Source organism: Gobius niger, assembly GCF_951799975.1.
Source record: "Gobius niger genome assembly, chromosome: 1".
Classification (NCBI taxonomy): Eukaryota; Metazoa; Chordata; class Actinopteri; order Gobiiformes; family Gobiidae; genus Gobius; species Gobius niger.
In genome coordinates, this window is record NC_136852.1 from 42,720,045 (window position 1) to 42,733,348 (window position 13,304).

The 13,304-nt window shown below is 44.3% G+C and overlaps 1 protein-coding gene across 1 annotated transcript; it reads left to right on the forward strand.

Annotated features, from left to right (window-relative positions):
• Positions 1-6,202: 6,202 nt before the first annotated feature.
• LOC306972312 (microfibril-associated glycoprotein 4-like) lies at positions 6,203-8,763 on the forward strand. Its single transcript, XM_079568892.1, has 6 exons — positions 6,203-6,265; positions 6,332-6,493; positions 6,557-6,595; positions 6,662-6,758; positions 8,261-8,428; positions 8,494-8,763. Exons 1-6 carry the CDS (start codon positions 6,260-6,262, stop codon positions 8,748-8,750), a joined length of 729 nt encoding a protein of 242 aa, XP_079425018.1. The 5' UTR covers positions 6,203-6,259; the 3' UTR covers positions 8,751-8,763.
• Positions 8,764-13,304: the final 4,541 nt, after the last annotated feature.

Genomic DNA, 13,304 nt, shown 5'->3' on the forward strand with positions numbered 1-13,304 from the left:
TTTCACAGTAAAAATGGGTGGATTTCCCATAACTGTCTGAGCTAACACGGCTTCATTGGCCTTCTGGTTTGTGCCAAATATTTTCATGTGCAGGGGGAAAAAGACTTGCAGTAATACTGTAAATACAACTTTCACCATTTGTAATATTTTGCTTTGTTGTGAGCATAGCAATGTTGCATCAAGTCAAAGCAGCGTCTCCATTTTTAATTTTTTAATTTTTATTTATAGTATTGTTATTTTTTTGAAGGAAGAGGCCACAGTGTTTCCATACTGAGATATGTTTCCTGTGCATATCTCAAGTTGATGTCGTACCTTTCTGGTCTTTGTGAGTGCCCGTGGAAGAGCCTGGTAGCTTCCAACTTCACCCCTATTTGAAGCTATAGGAATAAACCGCCTTGCTCTGCCCAATCCCGTCAGACCTCAGAAGCTAAGCAGGGAAGGGCCTGGTCGGTACTTGAATGGGAGACCACTTAGTAACACCAGGAAGCCTAGCGAATGTAGTGAGTGAGTGAGTGGTTGGTGGTGGTCGGAGGGGCCAATGGCGCAGACTGGTTGCCTCGCTTCCGTCAGTCTACCCCAGGGCAGCAGTGGCTACAATAGTAGCTTACCACCACCGAGTATGGAGTGAACGAATAGTGCAGTGTAAAGCGTCTTTGAGTGTCCAGAAAAGCGCTATATAAAACCAATGCATTATTATAATTATTATGATACTGGGAGAGGCCAAATGCGAACAACATCTTTGGTCGTTTCACAGCGGTGTGGGTATGGACATAGAGAGCCAGAATATATTGAAAGCATGGATACATACTGGATTGACAAAAAGAAAAGACCGAACAAGGCAATAGCGGTCAACAAAAATTACAGCTACTACCGAACGCCCAACGCAATTTCCCATGTTCTCCACACGAGGGCAGCAGATTTGTTTTTTTCCAGACTTGAAAGACACATCACTTTGAGTCGGGAAAGGTTTCCAACACTCGCCCCATGATCCAAGACAGTGGTGTACTAAGTCCTCAATTTTCTACTGTATTTTTAGCAGGTGCGGGGATAGCCACTTGCTGCCCGTCCCATACTGTTAATTACATTAAATGTATCACAGACAATTAAATAGAATATAAACCAAACTGTGAATGTAAATGTTATTGAAATAACAAGCAATAGACCTATAGGAATGTTCTAGAAATTCAAAGGCTGTAGCTTGACTATAAGGCTGTGGGACTGAAGCCAAAATGAAAACTTCAATGGATAAAGCTCAGTCTGCTTTCACCAACCCCTCCACCAGTCAACCACCGGGCTCTCGCGCCTGCAAACTCCCACACACACAAAACCATGCGCGCTGCTTCTGGAGAACGACTCGTTTTGGACAACCTTTATGAACAGGAGCGCGCGTGGCTCGGTCAGCGCTGTGGGCGCGCGTGGCTCGGTCAGCGCTGTGGGCGGGGCACAGCCACTTTTCAGTCTCTGTCAAGGGACAGCTTCAGTGTCTGAGAGTAAAACGCACACTTCGAACAGTCTGCGCGGTCTTTCCCGTGGACCTCAGCGCTTGTAATACAGATTGTTACCCGCCTGCACCTGTCACTGCCTTTGCCCAAAACCGCTCTCACGCGCAACTGCAGAGGGAGGGAGAGATGCGCTTTAAGGGTCCGGCATTGTGGACTCCCAGAGCGGGGATGAACAGGGAAAGGGTCAATGACGGAGAGACGTTGTCCTGAGACGTACGCAACTCATTCAGTGCCTCGATCATTATCAGTTATTCGGAGCTGTGCGCAACTGCGCACGAGCGCAGCTGAGAGGGAACTGTCTGTCTGTCGGTAGAAACAGAGAAAAAGAGAGAGTTGTTGTGAAGTTTGTGCTGGTCCCTTTACAGAAAGCGCAAAAATGACACTGCACAAATTAGTGATATGTATCTTTGCCCAATTTGTAGTTGTTATGCGGTAATTCTGCAGGCTTTATAGTGGTTACTGCGTATAGACTACACCACTGGTTCTATTTTGAGGAATGCGTCTTGTGCGTTGCCCCTGGCGCGCGTTACGCATAGCTCAGTGTGGCCGCTCCAATTCACCATTAATGACAAAACGTGTCAAAAAGAAAAGAATGTGTTTACGCATAACAGGGTCATAAATGCACCAAAAACGTGGCCAGTATGTTTCCAAAAACTGGCCACGTTTATGTAGACACACCGGCCGAAAAAGAGACAAAAATGTGACGAAAAAGACAAAAAACGGACGAAAATAGGCCTAGTGCTTTTCTAGACACTTAAAGACGCTTTACATTGCATTATTCATTCACTCCATACTCGGTGGTGGTAAGCTACTATTGTAGCCACAGCTGCCCTGGGGTAGACTGACGGAAGCAAGGCAGCCAGTCTGCACCATCGGCCCCTCCGACCACCAACCACTCACACTATACATTCGCTGGACTTCCTCGTCTTCCCAAACGGTCTCCCATCCAAGGCCCGACCTGGCCCTTCCCTGCTTAGCTTCCAAGGTCTGACGGGATCGGGCAGAGCAAAGGCGGTGTGGCCATAAAAAGACAAAAATGTGACGAAAAAGACCAAAGTCTGACAAAAAAGACAAAAAAAATGACAAAAAAGAGACAAATTTGACACAAAAGAGACATCCAGACTGCTGCCTATTCTTCATCTATCCTCTCAAACACCTTGTTAAATCTCTAGCACCCAGGACCCGCACATGCAATAATTTCAAGCAGCAGAACATTTAAAGTTAGTTTAGTATCATTGTTTAAATGCTTTATTTAGTTTTTTGATCATTTGCAGAGTTCTGCAAGTCCGTGTCAGCACCTGCCCAGTGCACTGAGATCAAACACTGGCCAGTGGTATCGGCGAACCACCTCCATCTTTCACAGCAGGTATGGTGCAAGGCCAATGATGAAATTCTGCCAGGGTATGTAAACATTTGAGCACAACTGTACAAATGCAAACAACCGTCTAGTTTCAGACTGTTGGAGCCTCTGCTAAAGATGCTGACATTAGTCTACAGTTTTAGTTCAGTGGAGACAGGTCCACAGTGTAGCCAACTGAACGAGAAGCTGAACTGTCTCAGTGATTTTCTGGGAGCACACAGTCCCCGCTAGCAAAGGCTCTGGTGGAGGATCTGAGAGAGCTCAGATGCCTCGCTGCCAGACCAGAGAACAGCACTGACCCACAGATGTTCAAACATTGGTTTGGCTCATTTCTTGAAACAGAAATGGCATTCTCAAAACAACATGGACAAATCTCTAAACCACTTGGCAAATGTTCACAACAGAATTGAATTTCTCATTCATTTCATCAAATTGCAAATGTCCAAGTCCATGTCTCAATGTCTCAGTACATCTTTGCAAATGATTAAGTAGCCTACATCAATCAATTAATCAAACTTTATTTATAAAGCGCTTTTCATACCGAAAGGTATCACAAAGTGCTTTACAGATTACAACATTTAAAACAATTTAATGTGTGGAATAAAAGTCAGCTCAGAGTCAAAGGTCACACCCAGGTTCTTCACCTGTGAGGGAGGATTCATAGACAGTGACTGTAGTTTGGGTAAAAGTCTCTCTCTCTGGGCCTCAGGACCGATGATTAACATTTCAGTTTTGTCCTGGTTAAGCTGGAGAAAGTTTTCCGCCATCCAGGATTTGATTCTGAAATGCAGTTAAAAAGTGCATCTATTGGCCTGGTGTCATCAGGAGACATGGAGATGTATAACTGTGTATCATCAGCAGAACTGTGAAAGTTGCCCCCGTGTCTCCTGATGACATCACCAAGAGGGAGCATATACAGGTTAAAAAGCACTGGGCCTAAAATTGAACCCTGGGGCACATGTGGCCAACAATTAGCACAATTTCCAAGTGAACTCCAGCTTTATTTACAGCACTGTAGGCTGCATATAATTTTCATTGTTTTTTGTTTGTGTGTCATGTTACAGTGTGTTATGCTGAATACATTTTCTTCTGAGTTAGAGCAGACTTGCCTTGGGCTGTAGGTGAGTGCGCGTGGCAAAAGGAATCCGAGGCTCTCTAATGCAGTTGGCTGCGTCTGACGCTCTGAAGAAGACCAGTCTAATGGTCGAAATTTCCCGCACACGCGCACAAAAAAAAATCATGAAAATGACATGCAGCCTACCGTGCTGTAAATAAAGCTGGAGTTTGATAACATGTATAGTATTCATGGTATTGTGTTCTTGACTAATTTTGACAATTAAACAGACTCTTGTGCATGTGATGACTTATACAATGAAATGAGTTTTGACACATGAGTGAACTGTTTTGGGAGAGGTATGAGCTTTTGCAGGTGAACCATGGTGTTGTGCCGAACCATCCACGTTATTTTGGCAAAAGCACCAAGAGTGTTGAGAATGTCCGGTCTGTTTGAAGAAGTGAGCCAAAGAAATTGAGGATCTTTGCCATTTTGGGGGCATTGACTGTTTAAATGAGAAGGAGATTTAGTTTTGCAGCAGGAGTGAACTGTTTTGGGAGAGATATGAGCTTTTGCAAGTGAGCAATAGTGTTGTGCTGAACTGTAAGACTGTTTGGCCAAATGATCTTAAAGTTTTAAGAATGTCATTTCTGTTTCAAGAAATGAGCCAAACCAATGGAGAAAAACTGTAAGAAAAATACAAAATAATAAACAAATCTGAAAACTCTAAGCATTAGGAGAGTTTGGCATAAACAATGAAGGAACTGACTAGAACTCACTTGATGGAAATTGTAAACGATGTGAAGTGAATAAGCAACAGGCAGATAACATTAATCTTCCTTTCTGCTTCTTTGCATTCAAATTGACTTGGCAGTTTTGTTGTAATCATTTTTATGTCACTTTTTGAATGAAATGAATAAATGAAGTAAAAAAAAAAATAGAAAAAAATAATTGAGAACATTGTCAAAGGTAAATCGTGTGCTTTTGTATGATATCACAGTGATGCCATCTCATTGATTTCTTGACTAATACCGTAATTCCTCACTCAAAACTCAGCAAACAATAAAAGCAAGTGAACAAATATGTGCCGACAAACCCAGCCCTGTTTACGGTAAAAACACGCCCTCTTCAAAATACCAACAGCACGTGGTCAGGTGCTACACGGAGCGGCCTCACCGCGCCCCACCTCACTGTTGCATCAGAGTCTGGATGTGTAACCCATTAAGTGTCACTCGGTAAAATGGTTTATCTTGTTGTTCGATAATTTGTTCTGTGAGTGCATGTCAACACCCTGAAAGTGCATTCAGATCAAATCCTGGTGCAAATGTTAGAGCCGGATCTTTTGACATGAAGTTTATTATGCAGTTTCCAATCAAACACTGACACCTGGATGAGCAGGTTTTGCCGGGAACAGAGACACTGCTTCACTGCATTTTTCAGCACAAGGAAACACGGCTGTGGAAGACGGTCAGTCACTCCTTCACTTCTCGTCAAATCTTCCTGTTGTTTGAACTCACCGATCAGCTGTCACCGTAAAACGAGCACACCCATCTGTTTGGCAGATTCAGGCTAAAACAGAACCACCAGCGCCTTACAATGTAGCTATTGTTGTATCAAAGGGTATAGAGCAGGGGTCCCCAACTGGAGGACCCGGGTCCAGATCCGGACCTCCAGAGGCTTCAGTCCAGACCCCAGAGCCTTTTTCATTCTCTCAATATACTTAATTGAGATGGCAACATTTTTGATTCACTAATCATCAAATAATCAACCTGTGTTCATGTTTTAACACTTTCAAGAGCAATGACTGCACATGTCCAGACACTGGACATATGTCGAAAGTTACAAAAGAAGGTTTGTGGGCCTCGAGCTGATGTATAGATATATATAGCTGATATATATATATATATATATATATATATATATATATATATATATATATATATATATATATATATATATATATACATACTAGCAACACTGTCCTCTCCTCACTCACACCACCCAGACAGTGACCTCACCTAAGTAACACTTCTTTAAGAGAACGTAAAGAGGGAGTTTTGATGCAGGAAGGAAACTTTTCACGGACATCACGATGTTGTCAGGGTACATTCTTTTCATTTGGCAACAATTCAAGGATGAGGATAAGGATAAGCTGAACTTATAAAAACAGTGAAGCCCCATCACAAACCGGAGTGCGCTCTGAGTCCACGTTTCAGTCAAAGGTAAGACCCAACTCGGACTGTGCTGAAGATCTCACAAAACTACTAAACCCTTATGTTCTCACAGAAAATCTTCACAACTGAAAAAGGAATTGACATCAGTGTTTTCAGCCGGAATCTGAAAATGAGGGTAATCACTGAAGGGTGATTGTTGAATTCATTGAGGCATTTTTCTTGACAGTTTCTCCTGTTTCAGCCCGTGGTCGTCCTCCTGTTTGTGGCTCCTGTGTTGTTCAAAGCCACAGCGACCCCCGTGACTTTGAACCCTGTGGACTGTAACGACGTCTTCTACCAGAATCGAACAAGTCCGAGTGGAGTCTACACCATTTACCCATCGGACCAGCGCTTTGGAATTCCAGTAAAATTACACCAAATCAACGATATCCATCGCTAAGAGTTCTTATTGTTTGTTTTTGTGCAGGTCTACTGTGATGCAGACACAGAAGGAGGACCCTGGACTGTGAGTGTTTGAATGAAAGACTATTTTCGTGTTTTTCAAATCTATTAACCAGACCTTTGTCTTCAGGTGATTCTGAGGAGGATCGATGGCTCTGAGAACTTCTACAGACCCTGGAATCAGTATGTGTCTGGATTTGGTGACATTAATGCAGAGTACTGGCTGGGTAAGAAGGCACTAGTTTGCTGTAATCAAACATGTTTGAGGAGTGAATGGCGGAGGTCCTCACAGATGAGCAGCTTCTGTCTGTCTGTCTGTCTGTCTGTCTGTCTGTCTGTCTGTCTGTCTGTCTGTCTGTCCTGTCTGTCTGTGTGTCTGTCTGTCTATCTGTCCCAGAGCAGCTGAATGACAAATTATTATTGAACCATTTAGTAAATGTGATGTGAGTCGTTTTAATGCAAAACCCGAGTCTATTGGGATTTTCATTATTGACAATGTGATCATTGTAAAATTGTAACCATCCAAATAGGGTTTAGAATTTTAGAATTACAAAGAGTTTTTTTTAAAGTCTGTGCCTCACTGTGAGTCTCAAGGAGACGCATCATTGAAGCTTTTTAAACTATATTAATTTGAATGTCTTAGGCTTGGTGTTTCTTATAATAACGTATACCCGAACCCTCTTGGTTTTCCTGTATTTTAGACAAATGCCCGGCAGGAAAAGCAAGGCCACAATCGGTTACACAGTGAGAAAAGAAGAAAATGATATTGCATTAGTCTTAACGCACTTGTCCAGACACTCAGAGTTGCTTTTCATGCATCATTCATTCCCTCCATATTTGGTGGTGTAAAACTGCATGTTGTCTGTCTTGCAGATGGAAATTAGCTCCAAGAGCTAAAGTGCGGAACAAAGCATCTTTTTATTTGCTGTTTCATGCTCCTGTGCATGCTCCCTGTCCAATAAATAAATAAATAAATAAACAAAACTAAATATGTAGCCAGCAGACTGACAGAGGCAAGTCTGCCAATCTGCACCATTGGCACCTCTGACACTAAACACTCCAAACAATATCGTTAAGTGCAAAACTGTTTTTAAGTCATTTTATGTACATAATGCTTTTTGACCAGTGCAAAGGCCTGCACACTTACACCTGGGGATGTGTGTATATTTATACTGCTTGTACATACTGCTTTTTACCATCAAAATAGATATAGATATCGATCTAATATCTAATATGCACTTTAAAGAAACCCCAGAGCAGCAGAGCTGCTTGTCATTAATGCTCCTAATTTTATGCCCATTTTTTAAAAACCGCTGAGCTGCAGTAAATGTTTTATTATTAAAGTGAGCTAGTTTATTTGTTCAATTATTTTATTTTACACAAATAGACCTGCGTAGTTCACTGTTTAATGTAGGCTATTTAGGCCTACACTTGCAGACTGGTAAAATGTAACCAAAAATATGTTTATTATGTTATCATGTTATATTTTTGCGGCTCCAAAGTATTTTTCTTTGGTGGAAGAGAGAGCAAAATGGCTCTTTTGATAATGAAGTCTTACAGTTTTAAGGTTTTATTGATTATTATTTATCTAAGTTATGTGTTGTGTTTCATGTTGAACCGCAAATAATTCCTCATTGTGAACCTGTTACTAACAATGGGCAATAAAAACAATTCAGATTTTCACTAATTCTGATGAAATTGCAGACTCCTGTGCTAAATGTTTTTACAGGTCTGGAGTTTATCCATAAGATCACACTGAACAGAAAACAAAAGCTGCGAGTGGAGATGGAGGACTTTGAGGGGAGTAAAAGCTCTGCTATTTACTCTTCCTTCTCTGTTGGAGGCGACTGTGACGGATACAAACTGGCTGTGTCTGGGTTCATTAACGGAGGAGCAGGTCAGACCAGCAGCAACAGCATTAGGAGTAAACGGGACATTAACACGGCGTCTGTGTTTCTGCAGGAGACAGTCTCAGCTTTCACAACGGCATGAAATTCAGCACTTTTGACAAGGATCAGGATGTTTGGAGCAGAAACTGCGCAAGAACCTACATGGGAGGTTTCTGGTACAAGAACTGCCACCATTCCAACCCCACTGGTGTTTATCTCTGGGGTAATGGGGCTAATGGGGCTCCTTCTCATACTGGTGTCTGGTGGAACACTTGGAGAGCTCATACCTACTCTCTGAAGTCCATCACCTTCAAGATCCACCCCGTGTAAAGCAGGGGTTCGAAAAGCAGTGAGCGAGATACCCTATGTGTGATACATTTTTAATGAACATGGGGCTTTTGAATAAACAGGTTTGCACTCTCAGGTGCCAGTCACAGGTCATTGTGTTGTAATGATTTAGGTCTTATTTGCCTTTCTAAATGTAATATTCTGTGCCCTACTCTTGATACTCATTGCCCTGGTGACCCAAGCAAAGATATATTATATTGGGCGGACTCTCAGACCCCTCCCTTTCTATATGACTTTAAAGAGGGTGTCACAATAATTAGCTATTTCCGAAAAAAGATGTAATATTTCTGTGTGATCTAGAGCAGGTTCAAATCAGCAAACTCCCATTATAGTGAAGAAGGCTATAGCTCCGTTAAACCCGGAGGTGGAGCGATGACATCATCACTTAACAATCAACTTATTTTGGTAGAAATTGGTCCCTGAGTTTGGGAAACTACAGGAAGTAGTTTTTGAGTAATTAGAGAAAGTCTAGTCTAGTTTTCAAACATGACCATATGTGGGCGATTCCAGAGATGCCGTATGTATCTATATTAATGTTGTATGTACACTGTATTTGAGATATTTGAAGTAAAAATCCAAATAAAAGAGAGCAACCAGAAAGACGTGTCTGTGTTCTTTTCACTCATACACCATTTCAGGGATTCTACATAATCATGATGCTGATCTCAAAGCTTATTTTATTTCACTATTTGCAGAGGTCTGTGAGTGCACGTCAACACCCTCTAAGTCAGGGGCCAAATCAAGCCCGCGAGATGATTTAATCCGGCCCCTGCCCTGTAGAGCATAAATTCCAGAATATGTAAAAAAAACATTCCTGTGCAGAGTTATGAATTTTTAAAGAATAACCAGAATGCTCATTCTAGCCACTAGGGGGCATTACACATGTGTCCAGCAGAGGACACTGACACAAAAAGAGCTCAGTCATGTGGTAAATGGACAGTCTGACCTAGGGGGCGGCTGTGGCTTCAATAACAGCTGACCACCACCGAGTGTGGAGTGAATGAATAATGACTACGTAGCACTTTGAGGAACTTGTGACACAGGCTTGTAAAGTGCAATCCAAGTGTAAGCCGTTGTCATTAATGAAGCTACAGTCAAGTTGGGGCTTTGACCAAATCACAGCTTGTTATTATTCATTTATTGGAAAAATGTTCTGTATTATATGCGCGACCCACTGTAGGAGCTGAATTTTGGCCCGCGACCCAAAATGAGTTTGACACCCCTGCTCTAAGTGCATTCAGATCAAACACTGGTGCAAATGTTAGAGCCGGATCTTTTGACGTTTATTATGCCGTTTCCAATCAAACACTGACACCTGGATGAGCAGGTTTTGCCGGGAACAGAGACACTGCTTCACTGCATTCTTCAGCACAAGGAAACACGGCTGTGGAACACGGTCAGTCACTCCTTCACTTCTCGTCAAATCTTCAAATCTTCCTGTTGTTTGAACTCATCCATCAGCTGTCACCCACAAACTCCAGTTTAAATTAAACAGAGGAGTTTTGCTTGGCAGATTCAGGCTAAAACAGAGCCGGCGCCTTACAATGCAGTTAGTGTCGTATCAAAGGGTATCGAGCTTAGACAAGGTGGTGGAGAAAGTGGATGCAATAACGATCTTTATTCAGAGTCACATGCTTTTAAATTATATATATTAAAAAAAGCATCAATAGCAGGATTTTAAATTTGATTCTAGACTCAACAGGAAGTCAGTGGAGAGACTTCAGCACAGGAGTGATGTGTTCTCTTTAATCCGTGTTCACGATCTTGCAGCTGCTCAATGATCACACATAGGACACATGCATGCAAACACGCCCCGCTGCTTTGTTTCCATGGGCTAATTTGCATTGATTGCCCCATATTCACAGTGGGAAACACACTCTCATTCATCCTGGCCTATTGTACATGTTTGCGTTTTAAGAGACCCCTGCTGTAGAATTGTATGATGATGTAAACACAAGCTATTAAATTCTTCCTAGATTGAACATTTGGACTTGAAGGGAACAGCCAGGAGGACTCCCCATAACTGAAGAGTTATGCATTAGATTTTGTGCCAACGTGACCAATGAAACAACGCACAGTGATGACTTTCTCCTTCAATCATCCAAATGGCCTGCAGCCCTGTCTGTAGAGGAGATTCTGAATCTCTGCAGAACTCTTCAGGTTCAGATTGAGTGAACTGATCCCTTAAAGGATCTTTTGATGCATTTTCAAAGACAAACAGCAAGAGTCCTATAAGGATTTGCCAGGTCAGGGTCCAGTGTTATTTATCTGGTTAAATCAATCTGGTCAAAACAAAAACTGTATGTCATGTGCAGAGTGACACACGTTACTCATAACATCAAGTATGAGGAACAAACCCAGCCCTGTTTACGGTAACAACACACCCTCTTCATAATACCAACAACCACGTGATCAGCTGTGCACAAATATTATTGTATTATTATTGTTTTCATTGTTATTATCCATCCATCCATCCATCCATTTTCTTCCGCTTTATCCGGGGCCGGGTCGCGGGGGCAGCAGTCTCAGCAGAGATGCCCAAACTTCCCGATCCACACACACCTCCTCCAGCTGTTCTGGGGGGACCCCTAGGTGACACCAGGCCAGCTCGGAGACATAGTCCCACCACCGTGTCCTGGGCCTTCCACGAGGCCTTGTCCCACTAGGACATGCCTGGAACACCTCCCGCGGGAGGCGACCAGGAGGCATCCGAAACAGATGCCCGAGCCACCTCAGCTGGCTCCTTTCGACGTGAAGGAGCAGCGACTCTACTCCGAGCTCCTCCCGGGTAACTGAGCTCCTCACCCGATCTCGGAGGGTGCGCCCAGCCACCCTGCGAAGGAAACTCATTTCGGCCGCTTGTATTCGCGATCTTGTCCTTTCGGTCATGACCCAAATCTCATGACCATAGGTGAGGGTGGGAACGTAGATCGATCGGTAAATCGAGAGCTTTGCCCTCCGACTCAGCTCCCTCTTCACCACGACAGACCGATACAGCGACCGCATCACTGCTGACGCCGCACCGATCCGTCTATCGATCTCACGCTCCATCCGTCCCTCACTCGTGAACAAGACCCCGAGATACTTGAACTCCTCCACTTGAGGCAAGGACTCCCCACCGACCCGAAGAGGGGAAACCACCTTTTTCCGGTGGAGAACCATGGCCTCGGATTTGGAGGTGCTGATCCTCATCCCGGCCGCTACACACTCGGCTGCAAACCGCCCCAGTGCGTGCTGAAGGTCCTGGTTCGTTGAAGCCATCAGAACAACATCGTCCGCAAACAGCAGAGATGAGACTCTGAGGCTCCCAAACCGGACACCCTCCGGCCCCTGGCTGCGCCTAGAAATTCTGTCCATAAAAGTAATGAACAGAACCGGTGACAAAGGGCAGCCCTGGTGGAGACCAACACGCACCGGGAACAGGTCTGACTTACTGCCGGCAATGCGAACCAAGCTCCTGCTGTGGTCATAAAGGGAACGGACAGCCCTTAGCAGAGGGCCCCGGACCCCATACTCCCGGAGCACCCCCCACAGGGCACCACGAGGGACGCGGTCGAACGCTTTCTCCAGATCCACAAAACACATGTGGACTGGTTGGGCGAACTCCCACGAACCCTCGAGTACCCGATGAAGGGTATAGAGTTGGTCCAGTGTGCCACGACCAGGACGAAAACCGCATTGTTCCTCCTGAATCCGAGGTTCAACTATCGGCCGGATCCTCCTCTCCAGCACCCTGGAGTAGACCTTACCGGGGAGGCTAAGGAGGGTGATCCCTCTGTAATTGGAACACACCCTCCGATCCCCCTTTTTAAAGAGAGGGACCACCACCCCGGTCTGCCAATCCAGGGGCACTGTCCCCGACCGCCACGCGATGTTGCAGAGACGTGTCAGCCAAGACAGTCCTACAACATCCAGAGACTTAAGGTACTCAGGGCGAATCTCATCCACCCCCGCAGCCTTGCCACCAAGGAGCTTTCATTGTTATTATTACTATTATTATTATTGTTATTATTATTAATATTATTATTATTATTTTTATTATTTTTATTATTATTATTATTACCTGTAGAAGCTACATCCATCCATCCATTTTCTTCCGCTTTATCCGGGGCCGGGTCGCGGGGGCAGCAGTCTCAGCAGAGATGCCCAGACTTCCTGATCCACACACACTTCCTCCAGCTGTTCTGGGGGGACCCCGAGGCGACACCAGGCCAGCTCGGCGACATAGTACCACCAGCGTGTCCTGGGTCTTCCACGAGGCCTTGTTCCACTAGGACATACCTGGAACACCTCCCGTGGGAGGCGACCAGGAGGCATCCGGAACAGATGCCCGAGCCACCTCAGCTGCTCCTTTCGACGTGAAGGAGCAGCGACTCTACTCCGAGCTCCTCCCGGGTAACAGCTCCTCACCTGATCTCGAAGGGTGCGCCCAGCCAAACTCATTTTGGCCGCTTGTATTCGCGATCTCGTCCTTTCGGTCATTACCCAAATCTCATGACCATAGGTGAGGGTGGGAACGTAGATCGATTGGTAAAT

Bases quoted from the DNA above. Each gene is read 5' to 3' on its own strand.
- LOC306972312 (XM_079568892.1), top strand. The intron at 6,494-6,556 runs GTAAAATTACAC...GTTTTTGTGCAG, and splicing joins ACCAGCGCTTTGGAATTCCA to GTCTACTGTGATGCAGACAC. The intron at 8,429-8,493 runs GTCAGACCAGCA...GTGTTTCTGCAG, and splicing joins GTTCATTAACGGAGGAGCAG to GAGACAGTCTCAGCTTTCAC.